Genomic DNA, 13,557 nt, shown 5'->3' on the forward strand with positions numbered 1-13,557 from the left:
GGTATAGCCATGAATTCGTCTATTGTGCAGCGCTGCATAACATACATACCGAATCAGACGGTGGATAGAATGTGTCTTAAAATGCACATGGGGCCTGTGTGTTGTATGGATAGTGGATTAAAGGCGTTGCACGCATGTAGCGCTGCACCATAGAATTTCCCGGCCACAGTGGAATCATGATGAAGCAAAACTTGATCGTTACAGTGCAATGTTCATTACTAAAGAATAACGTAATGATATTGGCGCATGCTAATCCAACAACTTAATTCAACCAACCATGACAAGAAAAACGCGTACATCATTTCAATGCTTTGTTTTATCTCCCATTTACACCACAATTTATATACTATTAAGTGGTTGGACGTGCGTGCAATTAGGCAGTGAGTTATAATTTTAATAATTTATGCGATTGAGTTTAAAATTAGTCAAGTAAAATACTCAAAAATTTTAGGATATTCAAAGCTAAATCAACGCCTCTATTTGTGCTCAATGAATTTCACACATTAAGATTACCACGTGGACGGATATAAGCTAATTGTGGAATTAGTCCACAGTTTTTAAGGAAAAACTAATTTTGGTGTTTTTAAATACCATGATATCATACTTTCAAATAAAAAAAGACCGTGAAAGCATTAGGTTATAGGCAATTTTTTTAGTCTTTAATCTGAATATATAAGTTCACTTGCCGACATAAATTACGACTACTCAAATCATATTCAAATCCACGTGTCAGCTAACCACAGCTCCACCATGGCGCGGCCGTTACATTATCCAGACTATAAATACCCTACCCCCAAAATTTCAGTCCACACTTTACCCAATCAACACTTGCCGATCACCACCACAATGCCGTACTACTCTCACGAAGATGAAGTCCACGACTTCGACGAGTACGATCCGACCCCCTACGGCGGCGGATACGACCTAGCCCTCACCTACGGCCGCCCCCTCCAGCCTTCCGAGGAGACCTGCTACCCCAGCTCCTCCGCCCCCGACCGCGAGGACGACTACGAGCGCCCCGATCTCTCCTCCTACAGCCAGCCCTCCGCCTACGCCGACGAGGCCCTCCGAAACGAGTACAGCAGCTACCAGCGCCCCGGCGGAAGACCCGATCAGGGAGGCGGAGGAGAGTATGGATCTAGGCCCACTAGGCCCAAGCCTCAAGCGGAGTATGGATCCGGTTACGGGCGGAGACCCGAGGCTGATGAGCCGAGCTCCGATTACGGATCGGGTTACGGTCGAAAGCCGGAGTTCCAGGCGCCTCAATCGGGCTACGGCCGGAAACCGGACTCCGAGGCGCCGGTGTCAGAGTATGGATCCGGTTATGGCCGGAAGCCGAGTTATGGCGGTGATGAGAGTGGCGGATCGCCGCCGAGGAGACCAGGGTTTGGTGGCAGTTCACCGCCGAAGAGGCCAGGGTTCGGTGGCAGTTCGCCGCCGAGGAGACCAGGGTTTGGTGGCGGTTCACCGCCGAAGAGGCCAGGGTTTGGTGGCGGTTCACCGCCGAAGAGGCCAGGATTCGGTGGCAGTTCACCGCCGAAGAGGCCAGGGTTCGGTGGCGGTTCGCCGCCGAAGAGGCCAGGATTCGGTGGCGATTCACCGCCGAGGAGGCCTGGATTCGGTGGCGATTCGCCGCCGAAGAGGCCAGGGTTTGGAGGCGGTTCACCGCCGAAGAGGCCAGGGTTTGGTGGCGGATCGCCGCCGAAGAGGCCAGGGTTTGGAGGTGATTCACCGCCGAGGAGACCGGGGTTTGGTGGAGGATCGCCGCCTAAGAAGCCAGGGTTTGGAGGCGGCTCACCGCCGAGGAGGACTGGTGGTTATGGTGAAGAGGCGGTGAGGAAGCCGAGCTATGGCAGGAGTAGCTATGAGACTCCGGAGACTGAGGAGTATGGGAGGGCGAGCTATGGGAGGCCTAGCTATGAGACTACTGAGACTGAGGAGTATGGGAGGGCGAGCTATGGGAGGCCTAGCTATGAGACTACTGAGACTGAGGAGTATGGGAGGCAGAGTTATGGGAGAAGTGAGAAGCAGGAGTACCGCAAGCCGAAGCCGAGCTATGGGCGTGGGAGTGATGATGATGATGAGGATTCTGAGCGTCGGCAGAAGCGTGGGAGTGATGATGAGGACTCTGAGCGTCGTCGGGGGTATGGTGGAGAGAGCCATGGCCGTAAGAAATATGTGAGGAATCTCTGACTTTGATGCCTGTTTTTGTGTTCTTAGTGTTTGTGCTGCTAATTGTTTGCTTGTGTGTTTATACATTTATACATTTCTGTGCGCATTCATATCAGCATTGCCTGTTCTTAGTAGTGTTAAGGCATACCTAGTTAGCCAATCGGGGAAATCACTCTTATCGCTTGTTGAGGGTTGTTAACAGTTAATCAGTGAATTTGCAATATCTTGTGTAGAGACTAGGGTTGTCCATCTGCATGTTGCTTTCATAGTTTAGCAATTTACATGTTATATTGTACAGTAGAAGATTGTAATATGACTTAATGAGGGATCAGACCTTAGAGAGTGTACACATATTATCAACGCACTTGAGTGAATTAGGAATTACACAGCCTGGTCATCTATTGAAGCAAATTTTCTGTTGCACACATGTATCCTTCCCTCAAGGTTTAGTTTTGCTCTGTTCTTTTTACTAGTTGAACCTGAAAAGGAGCTGTAGGTAAGTTTTTTGACTTTTTCTCAATCATGTCTCAACTTGTAGCTCTGAAATGACTATGTTTGTTATGTTCTTAAGTCCTGAACAACTCTATTGTCTGAATTCTTTGGATAAATTATTCTTGAAGACCATCTATTCTGTTGCAAGTCTGCTTGGCTGCAGAATGTAATAAATATATACAGATGAACGCAGTGTATTAGTTGGGTTTCTGGTAAAAGAATGAAAATGTAGATGTATGCTCTTTTCTCTTCCCTTCAATGTTGATTGTCTTACTTTGATCTCCTATATGTTTATCACAGGGAAAAGATGACTCTGATGACTCTGATGATGAGGAGAAGAAACAACGTCGTCACCGCCATCGCAAGAACTATGATGATGAATGAACAGTGACTGATGAGCTTGTTGCTGGGATTCATGCCGTATTGAGCTTCTAAATAAAGGGTTGATGCATGTTTGGATAATATTACAGCTTTGCATTCCTTTGAGTGGCTTTATATTACATGTTTGGATTCCTTTGAGTGGCTTTATGTTACATGTGTGAGTTTCAAAACTCTGAAGGCATTTGCCTGTTCAAACTCAAGTACTTGTGTTGTTTTGAAATAAAAACCCAGTCATCTGGATTGGAGTGCTTAATTATATGCAATTATTTTAAATGATGATCATATTTTCACTTCTTTTCTATGGAGTTAAGACATTTCAGATGACGAACACAGAAGATATAGAAGAGCTATGCTCCTTTCCTTTCAATTTTTTGCTGCGTTGCTAAATTTTTAAGAATCAATTTGAGGTGCCTTATTGAAAATTTAGACCTTAGTACACTATTTGCGGGGTTTCCCCAGTATAGTTCAACCCTCCCCATAGTTTGTTCATAAATTAGGTCATAATCTCCATTTGGAATGGCTGACCCCTGAAGATTGATAAACACCATATGACACTTCAATAGCTAAATGTAATCTCTTCCTGGCAATAGTTATTTTGGCTAGCAAACGTCAACTCTTTCGACTTGGCTGCATGTCATCTAGCTCTGCACTGAAAGGTATAAAGACCAAAGCATCCTGAGTTGCTTCTGCTGTTTGATTGTAAAGTCCCAGAATTTGGTGTATTTTCTGAATATCCCCGGTCTTCAGTTTGCCATTTCAGCTGCCGTTTAATCCAGTTTCCCTCTTGGTCTCTAAGCTCCATGACAATCAATGCAGGAGCTCTGTATGGGCAATTCTGCGGAAGCATTGGAGGTAAGCCTTATGTTCCAACCCAACTTCGTCCGGGAGTCTTACTAGCACCACTATCCATCATTGCCTGCCTCATATCATTAGCTTCTGCCGTCCTTCCTGCTGCAACATAAATATCACGAAGGAGAATATAGTACCCACCTTCATCCGGTTTCAGCTCTACTAGCCTCTTTACAATCCTTTCACCCATATCAACATTGCCATAAGTTCTGCAAGCTGCAAGCAGTATTCCCCAAACAACATCATTGTCCGGAATCGGCATACTACTAATTAGTTGGTATGCCTCCTCCAATCTCCCTGCCTTGCCTAACATATCTGCGACACACCCGTAATGCTCCATGCGAGCCTCGATTCTGTACTCCCTTTGCATTCGTTCAAAAAGTCTGAGCCCTTCATCTACCAGTCCCTTGTGTGTATAAGCAACTAAAAGGGCCAAGAATGTGATCCCATCAGGTGGAAAACCAGCACTAACCATACATTCAAACAACCAAAATGCATCATCTGCATTGCCATGGTTTGCACATGCCGAGATCATAGTATTCCAAGTCACGAAGCTCTTCCGGTTCATGCCATCAAATAGTTGCCATGCTTGGTCCATGCATCCACACTTTGCATACATATCAATCAGCGCATTGCAAAGCGAAACCATCCAAGCAAATCCATTCTCCTCAATAAATCGGTGGATGCTTACCCCCGTCTGAACATCTCCTAAATCAGTACAAGCTGATATCACACTCACCAATGTCACCTCATCCGGCAGCACACCCTTACGATTCATCTCCCAAAACAACTCGAGCGCTTCCCTCGAACACTTCCCTTGTGAATACGCAGATATCATAGCGGTCCACGAAACAACATCCCTCTCGGGCATTGCATCAAACACCCGCCTCGCCGAATCCAACTCATTAGCCCTCACATGAGCAATAACCAAACCCGACCACGACACAACATCAGTAGCCACAGCCTCATCGAACACTCTCCTAGCCGCACCGGGAATCCCCCTCCCAGCATACAAATGAATCAACGAATTCTGCACATACAAATGCAAAGAAAACCCACACTTCAACGCGGCCCCATGTATCTCATCACCCTCCATACTCACATTCATCCTCGAACGCGATTTGAGCAAAAACGTGAAGGTGAACCCATCTGGGTCGATCGAGTTCAGTCTCATACGGTTGAATAAACGAATCGACTGCCACGGCGACGAGCTTTGGGAGTGACCCCGGACGAGGAGGTTGTAGAAGAAAGTGGTTGGTTGAGGCATTTGGTCGAACAACTGATGGGCATAGTTTAAGTCACCCGCGGGTGAGACTGCAGCGAAGCGGAACATCTTTCCGAGGACGACGGCGTGGTTGTGGAGGTCGGAAACGATTGCGCGGGCGTGGATTTGCTTGAGTTGTTTCATGGAGAGGCAGGTCTGGGCCATGGAAGCGAGCCTGGAGCTCAGGCTTGCTTGCCATTGTTGTTGCATTGGTTGAGACTTGAGAACTAGGGAGCGTAAAGTTGCTACTTGCTAGCTACTCTAGTGACATATATTTTGGTGAACAAATCTTATGTGGCAGCTGATGTAGCAGAATGTCCGACCTTATAAGCATTGCGAGGATGGACAATTTCTCCTATTGAAATCTGGAATGTGGTATATTGTGACATTCACTAGCTTCTTCTCCTTTCTTTACTTTTATATGTTGATTCAGAATTGTCAGTGTCGAATATTTATAGTGCATGGAGTATAGAAAAGTCAGCAGCTTGAATTAGTTAGTTTCATTGCTCTGTAAGAGTGGATGAGTATAAAGCTAGTTTCAGCAAAACCAATGGCAAGTGTATAAAGGATCCAAAATCCTTTTCTAGCAGCTAACCTCTCTCTCAGTAGAACCAGCCAGTACCGAAATTTCGGAATATGGCCTCGTAATACTGAAAAGGAATAGGATCTATATAACTGCAGAACGGATGAGTTAAACAAGAGGCGAAGTGGTGGAACTAGAGAAGCTTCTTCCTCTCAAAGAACATCTTGAGATGCCATAATTGCAAACCAGCCACGGACAAGCAGACTACAAGGGAAAGGAAGCTAAACGTTGCCATCTTGGAGTTAGTTGATCTGTTAAGTTGTTGCATTTCTTCCTCCCTGAAACACCAAGACCAAAAGAGGACAGAGAAAATAAATAAAAATAAAAGAGGACTAGCATAGCCAAAATCCAAGAAAGAAATGAGGGTCAAATATTTCAATTCATTCACTTAATGAATGAACAATGTTGGTGCTTTTCTACAATACTACTGATGAACCCCGAATCAGGCTACAAATTCTAATCAAGAATTGCTCCATCTCAAGATACCCACACTTGAAAATAAACACAGTCTCGCCTTTCTCAGAAATCAAACAGTACCAGTCTGAAATGAGATGCTTAGTTTAAGATCCTTTACCCAAAAATCCAATCACAAGAGGCATCAAATGTCATAATGGAACCAAATGCAGACCAAGCTCGCACTCTAATGGCCAAAGCTAAAACAAAAGGGAGACGTATAGAAAGAAAGGTTTAAACTTTAAGCTACTACTAAGGTTTCATTGATTCTTTACCTTTCACGAAGGTAAAACATTTCATCATGAATGGCCGTCACGGTATCGTACAATTTTTTAAGCTCAAGTTCCATCATCTAGCAAGGATGATCATAATATCAGCAAAACACGTAAAAAACCATAAATTAACATCCCTAAAGTTGGCACATGATTTTAGTACATTGTTGACTTTGCCTGCTTCTCATATTTCAATGTGGAATCTTAATGCTTTAACACCTATAATCTGTATATAAGACTCTCTAGCTCACTTGCTTTACAAGATAGTTACTTGGAATGTTTTGTAATTTCTAAATGTATCAAATTTAAAGAGATCTGTCGATGATCAACATTCCTATTTTGTGTGAAAGAACCTAGAATTCCCTCATATTAGAATTTTCAATTGAAAGGATCAACACCAAGAACAAAAATGCAAGTGCATGCCAAACTCTTACTTCAATCTGCCCTTTCTTGGCAACCTTAGACCAGTCCTTGGCAGCAACTCCAGTTTTCCAGTCAAAATCAATAGTCACCGTCGTCTTTGGCTTGTGATCAGTCACCCAAAAGCATGCCGAATAATCACCAGTCTCTGCCGCAGTGAAGGCAAAGTTACCAGAATCCACAAGATCTCCATGGTGATAACTATTCCCATGAGGTGAGGTTACCTGCAACATATATAACACCACATCAAACCTCCAGAGATGCCAACTTTACAACATCACTCATCAAACCCAATTCCTTACACATCTACAACACATAACTACCTATTTGAATCACATTCCACATTCGTTTCTGGCATTGCGTCAATAAAAATCAAACCTTTACACACCCCAATCTCCCAAAACAACATTAAACAGAAAACCCAATTACAAAAAAAAAGGTCCAAGGACACAACCCAATTCACATTTTGATAAGAATGTAGATATGGAAACAGACCCAGAAACACAGTGGAAGGCTTACTTACCCTGACAGTGAGCTTGTGCGAATCAGGGAGAGGAAAGCCATCACTGGGATTAACAACAGAGTACTTGCCAACAGTCATGGAATTGCTTTTTATTTCGTCTGAGATGCATTTAGTGGCGCCAGATTGAAGGTCGAATCGCATCGAAATCACCATTGTTGACATTAACCCCAATATCAAGATTGTACTGATCAATATCTGCGACATTGTGTCAGAAACTGGAAGGTTCCAATGAGATAAACAATGAGGGGTTCGATTTGGGGTGACAAAAATTGAGAGATTCGGTGGGGTTGGGAGACAGTGTTTGATCGGAGTTTGAGCTTCTCGGAATAGAGAGACTCCAAACGGAGGAGATCGGAGATCTGTGTTGTTTGTTAAACTGACTGTGTTTCAAAAGCATTATGGTATCAAGTTCCGGGAACAAATCATGTTTTGACATGTCAGCTCATGTATTGGTTTTGTTTTATTTTTGGGTTTTTTCAATTAATGAAAATTCCTCTTATGATTAAAAATTCTTTGTGATGATGAAAACTAACTGTATAAAAGGCTCTTTTAAAGTAAAAATTATTCCCTAATGAAAATCAAATAAATCAGTATCACTAATGTGAAGCTATATACATGTATGCATAAATCTATGACTACGACTTTTGAAGAAACTTAATAAACATTGACCAATTTGGATGGAAAACTCTTGTGCATGAACTTGGAGTTGCTATGTGACAACATCATTTTCTGAGATTTCAAAGCTTTCATAAATGTGGCACTATAATAAGTAGGATTCTATTATACGATAACTGATCATCTATGAGTTGCACTAGAACTCCTACCATATGCACAGATTTTTCACCAATAGTTGATAGTTCGACGCGTCGCAATGGCAGTTTTGGAAGTATTATCCTTTCCTTTCATACTTCCTAGTTTCCTTTCCTCGTTTGGATGGTTTGCTACCTGCTTGGACTTGTTTTTCGTTTGTTTGTGTTTTAACTTTTTCCTCACTTTGTAACCTTCTACGTGTTCTTGGATAAGTTCCACCGACAAAAATATAATGGTAAAACATAATTTCGTAGTACATTTACTACCTCTCTTTGTCTATTTTCTCTCTTGAGAGGAAGAAAGACCATGTAAGACGTGCTACAATGGACTACTGAAACCGAGTACATCAAAAAATAATTTGCAATGCAAGCTGGATATCGCGTTTGGCCTCCATAATGAAAGCTGAACAACTCCAATTATTACTGTCAAAAACTGACCCGACAAGTAGACCTGTCTAAATCATTGGAAATAGCTCCTATCCAGTACATGGATGATGATGACTAATGCATCAGACTCCAGCTACAGCTAAGTTTCTATTAGGAAAAAAAACACACAAAAAAAAATCCTTGACAATCTTTGAACTTAAACAAATCTTTAGTATAGTAATAACGTGAGATTAGGGAAACACAATCCGTGATTTTAGGTTGCCCAATTCTATGATTTTCTTGCCAACCTCGTATTGTTTATTCAGCCTCTAAAATACATGAACACAACAGAGTGAGAAGAGAAACAAAAGGCTCAATCTTTATACAGAACCTTCCAAGAAGGAAATAATTGAGAGTGGTCAGTACTGTAGGGGTTGTGTGACTAACATTCCATATATGCTTGCACGTCTTTTGTTTTGCTTTCTTCATTTCATGTTTCTGTCATTGTCACTGTGAGCCTATAGCTCCACTTGTGATCTGCAGAGGGATATTGGTTCTTGGTGAAGAAGAAGAAGAAGAAGAAGATGAAGTTTGGGAAGGAGTTCGTGTCTCAAATGGTGCCGGAATGGCAAGAAGCCTACTTGGACTACAACTCACTCAAGGCTCTCTTGAAGGACCTCCTGCGTTTTCAACAGACCAGAACACCAGCTTCCATGGCTTCAACTCCAAATGGTTCAGCTTTAACGAGAAGGGCTTCTCTTTACAGAGCCTTTAGTGGGTTGACAAGCCGTCATAGGGACTCTCCGAGGGCACAAGAGGATGAGGAGATTCTGGTTAGTGGGGATGGGGAGGATGGGAGGTACCATACATTTGTGACTGTCTCAGATGATGAAAGAGGGTATGAGGTCAAGTTTTTCAATAGGCTTGATGATGAGTTTAACAAAGTGGTGGTGTTTTACAAGAAGAAAGTCAGGGAAGTGGTGGAGGAGGCTGATGAGTTGAGTAGGCAGATGGATACTTTGATTGCTCTGAGGCTCAAGGTTGATAATCCAATGGTGGATTTTGGGGATAGTAGTCCAAATTCAGCTGTTCACCCCATAAATGGTAGAAGAACAGGTAATAATTGGATGAGATGTTCAATTTTATTATGTAGATTTTCAATTTGTAGTATGTATTGGATTTGTTGTTCTTATGTCATAGCAGATTCATATGAATTATTATCCTTGAATTTTTTTCTGTTATCAAATGTGGCTTTTGATTGTGAAGGAGGGCAGACTATGGGCGTGATTGAGGAAGTTGAGATGATGGAAGATGAAGGGAGAGGAGGGTATGAACCAAAAACTAGAAAGCAGATTGGCAATGGAGGTAATGATCGATTTAGACCTCCTCAGCTAGAGATTCTGGAACATGTAAAGATCAATGTCACACCTGAAACTCCGGTCTCTACTCTGAAAGGGATCATCCTCAACAGTGAGAAACAAGACTTGTCATTCAGCAAGAAAGAATTGAGGAAAGCAGAAGAGCAAATGAAACAGGCGTTCAATGAGTTCTACCAAAAGCTTCGACTATTAAAAAGCTACTGGTACTGCTAGAACATAAACTAGATTTCAGTTCTTTTCATTTCTTCAGCAGGGTGTACTGACTAACATTTGCTAAATATGGATACAACAGTTTCTTAAACCAACTGGCTTTGTCAAAGATCATGAAGAAACATGACAAGGTTTGATCATTTTGTGTCCAGTTCATCAGTCTGAATCAGATGTTATTTGTTCCAAGGCCTATTTATAATGATTTGCTCTGTTGTTGCAGATCACTTCAAGGAATGCATCAAAAGTTCACTTGAACATGATGGAAACCTCTTATCTAGGGACCTGTGATGATGTCAGTTATCCTTCAACTTTTTGTATACTATTAATCCAAGGATATGTATGATCCCATCTGAAACTTTGCATTGTGAACTTTTTTGCCTTCACAGGTTACTAGGCTTATAGAAAGGGTGGAGAATACCTTCATAAAACACTTCGCAAATGGAAATCACAGAAAAGGAATGAAGATATTAAGACCAACAGCCAGAAAGGAAAAGCATAGAAGTACATTTTTCTTAGGTAAGAATAGCTTTGTCAGCAGAAGCAAGTGTCCTTTTGTAGTCAGTGTCGAATATTTGTGAATCTTTTTTTTCTCTTGTGATTTCAATGTTGAGGAGGAATTTAAAACTAGATGTTGAAGATCTTTGTACACTTCTTGATCTACAGGAATGTTCTCAGGGTGTTCAATTGCACTAGTAGTTGCCATTATAGTGCTCATACATGCAAGAGGTCTCCTAAAAAGTGAGGGGCGTAGCCTGTACATGGAAAACATATTCCCTCTTTACAGGTTTGCCCTACTACTCCTGTGTACCGATGGCTGAAGTATAACCACAGTAGTCAGTACATTAGTACATATGTGGTTGAGTTTGAGTTCAAAGTAAAACTTTTCTGCAACTTTTTTCAGCTTGTTTGGATTCATAGTCCTTCATATGGTCGTGTTCTCAGCAAACATATATTACTGGAGGCGATACCGAGTAAATTATTCATTCATCTTCGGCCTCAAGAAAGGCACAGAAATTGGGTACAGACAGTCTTTCCTCATGAGTTCCAGCCTTGCAGTTCTGGCATTGGCTGGTGTCCTCTCAAATCTGGATATGGAGATGGACCCAGGTACAAAAAGCTTCAGAGCCTTGACAGAATTAGTCCCTTTGGGCCTAGTCATGGTAAGAATTCAGAAAAAAAAAATTAAAATTAAAAATACCATGGACATCATGATAACTTTCTTTACGATCATTCTTCATTAATGTCACATTTGCAGGTTGTGCTTGGTATAATGTTATGTCCTTTCAACATACTATATCGTTCCAGCCGATTTTTCCTCATCCAAACTGTAGTACATTGTGTTTGTGCTCCTCTTTACAAGGTAATTGAAGTTAAATTTCTTCAACTTAGATATAGTAGCCAAATATGCTGAGGTTTAAATAGATAATGAATTGTTTGCTGTTCTTTTTGGTAGGTTACCCTGCCGGATTTCTTTTTGGCTGATCAGCTTACTAGCCAGGTAGTTATAGTTTGGATTGAAATTCCTAATTAATTTACTTCTATTTATGACATGATGTAGTTTACTCACAAGAATCAACTCAATGCCACTTAACATTCAGGTTCAGGCCTTTAGGAGTCTGGAATTCTATGTTTGCTATTATGGATGGGGAGACTACAAAAAGAGATCACACAATTGCCTAGACAGCGATGTATACAAGACTTTCTACTTCATTGTGGCAATAATCCCATATTGGATTCGTTCCCTTCAGGTATCCACTGGTCCAAACTCAATCATCTTTTTTGCAGCAATGACTCAATCACAATCTATTGTATGATTTAGGCTTCTTTTTCTATTGTATGGTTTAAATGCATTCATTTTCTTGTTCTAGTGTCTGAGACGCTTGGTGGAGGAGAAAGATGGTATGCAAGGTTTAAATGGGCTGAAATACTTCTCAACAATTGTTGCAGTTGCCATGAGAACAAGTTTTGATTTGAAAAAAGGGATGACATGGAAGATCCTTGCTATGACTAGCTCATTCATTGCAACGGTTGTCAGTACTTACTGGGATATTGTCATAGATTGGGGTCTGTTGCAACGGAATTCTGAAAACCGTTGGCTCAGAGATAAACTCCTCATACCAAACAAGAGTGTTTATTTTGTCGCCATGGTAAGGATTTAATTCTCTGAAAAATTTCTGCTACCATCATTTGTTCCATTCTTCTCATTGTACACTAACTTTTGTGAACTGCAGGTGTTAAATGTTTTACTGAGACTTGCTTGGATGCAGTCAGTGCTAGGATTTCGAGAAGCACCATACATCCATAGAACAGCCTTAGTTGCAATAGTTGCCTGTTTAGAAATAATCCGCCGAGGCATTTGGAATTTCTTCCGGTATGTTCTACTTCCCCTTGAGCCTTCTGCCTTCGATTCTCCCACCATTTTAGGAGGGCCAAAGCTATAAGTATATTACAACTTGAAATACTGAAAAGCTTTTGTGGCGTATTACTGAGCAGGTTGGAGAATGAGCACTTGAATAATGTTGGGAAGTATCGAGCCTTCAAGTCTGTACCCCTACCTTTCAACTATTACCATGATGAAGGCAAGAGCATATGAACATTGACAGTTTTATACCATAGAACAGAGAAGACAGGAGCAAAGAAAAGTAGCAAAATAGAGAAAGTTATAACAACAGGTAGAGGCATCAGCATATTGAAAACGAAAAATGCCCCCATATTATTTCAGCAAACTATGATTTAGCAGTTTTTGATGCTTTTGGCATGGATGGTGTAGTCTGTAGATTTACGTTTCTAGCATATATCTAAGTATCACCACAATATATTTTTGGGGGTGTTGAGGTTTTCATAGTTTGTGAATTAGTCCATCCAAACTCTAATCACTTCATGGATGATAAACAAGCAATGTTCTTGAACCTTAGCTCTTCCCATCAGATCACACTAGTTTTCAATGCCTAGCATAAGTTTCTACACCTATTTTGTTTTTGTGAAACTTTTTTTTATTTACTTAACAAGAGAGGGGGGGGGGGAATCTGACCTCCTATGTATGTCTGATAAACTCCAACAAAAAGAATAAACAAAAGCTCAATCCGGCATGTGTACACTCACACATACAAAACCATAGATATAAAAATCTCTAGTAAATAACAAACTCTCAGCTAAAAAACATTTAATCAAATGACGAGATAAAGCCGGTAGCATGCATAGTTTATAAGTCTTATGGCTGAGCATGCTCAAGCTTCGCCAATTGAAACATAAGATTAAAAATATGTAAACCAGTGTATATCTAGCTTTACAATGTCACATTTCTATCAATGGAGTTACCAAGAATAGACATCTTGTAAAGTTCGTAAGCAATTGTATCTGTGGTAATAAGTTCATAGTCATATG

General features: G+C 41.4%; 4 protein-coding genes across 7 annotated transcripts; 2 read left to right on the plus strand and 2 right to left on the minus strand.

Moving 5' to 3' along the window:
* Positions 1–814: 814 nt before the first annotated feature.
* Positions 815–3,298, plus strand: LOC126797999 (uncharacterized protein At5g39570). 2 transcript variants are annotated; one of them, XM_050524808.1, is made up of 3 exons: positions 815–1,910; positions 1,965–2,178; positions 2,965–3,298. In XM_050524808.1, exons 1-3 carry the CDS (start codon positions 847–849, stop codon positions 3,046–3,048), a joined length of 1,362 nt encoding a protein of 453 aa, XP_050380765.1. In that variant the 5' UTR covers positions 815–846; the 3' UTR covers positions 3,049–3,298. The 2 variants fall into 2 exon arrangements, with proteins under 2 accessions (XP_050380765.1, XP_050380764.1); XM_050524807.1 differs by having other exon boundaries at positions 815–2,178.
* Positions 3,299–3,409: 111 nt separating this feature from the next.
* LOC126797998 (pentatricopeptide repeat-containing protein At2g20540-like) lies at positions 3,410–5,369 on the minus strand. The gene has a single exon (XM_050524806.1). It carries the CDS (start codon positions 5,366–5,368, stop codon positions 3,905–3,907), a length of 1,464 nt encoding a protein of 487 aa, XP_050380763.1. The 5' UTR covers position 5,369; the 3' UTR covers positions 3,410–3,904.
* Positions 5,370–5,734: 365 nt separating this feature from the next.
* Positions 5,735–7,760, minus strand: LOC126798001 (transmembrane emp24 domain-containing protein p24delta7-like). Its single transcript, XM_050524809.1, has 4 exons — positions 7,410–7,760; positions 6,901–7,110; positions 6,470–6,546; positions 5,735–6,019 (listed from the first exon to the last, which is right to left on the minus strand). Exons 1-4 carry the CDS (start codon positions 7,611–7,613, stop codon positions 5,875–5,877), a joined length of 636 nt encoding a protein of 211 aa, XP_050380766.1. The 5' UTR covers positions 7,614–7,760; the 3' UTR covers positions 5,735–5,874.
* A 1,110-nt stretch (positions 7,761–8,870) lies between these two features.
* On the plus strand, positions 8,871–13,082 carry LOC126800954 (phosphate transporter PHO1 homolog 9-like). 3 transcript variants are annotated; one of them, XM_050528386.1, is made up of 13 exons: positions 8,896–9,700; positions 9,851–10,166; positions 10,256–10,304; positions 10,394–10,465; positions 10,560–10,689; positions 10,837–10,957; positions 11,075–11,333; positions 11,429–11,533; positions 11,627–11,671; positions 11,772–11,921; positions 12,042–12,320; positions 12,405–12,544; positions 12,667–13,082. In XM_050528386.1, the coding sequence occupies exons 1-13, from the start codon at positions 9,169–9,171 to the stop codon at positions 12,764–12,766; spliced, it is 2,298 nt and encodes a 765-aa protein (XP_050384343.1). In that variant the 5' UTR covers positions 8,896–9,168; the 3' UTR covers positions 12,767–13,082. The 3 variants fall into 3 exon arrangements, with proteins under 3 accessions (XP_050384344.1, XP_050384343.1, XP_050384345.1); XM_050528388.1 differs by having other exon boundaries at positions 9,554–9,700; positions 9,859–10,166; XM_050528387.1 differs by lacking the exons at positions 12,405–12,544; positions 12,667–13,082 and having other exon boundaries at positions 8,871–9,700; positions 12,121–12,248.
* Positions 13,083–13,557: the final 475 nt, after the last annotated feature.

The sequence above is a fragment of the Argentina anserina genome, chromosome 6 (assembly GCF_933775445.1).
Source record: "Argentina anserina chromosome 6, drPotAnse1.1, whole genome shotgun sequence".
Taxonomy (NCBI): Eukaryota; Viridiplantae; Streptophyta; class Magnoliopsida; order Rosales; family Rosaceae; genus Argentina; species Argentina anserina.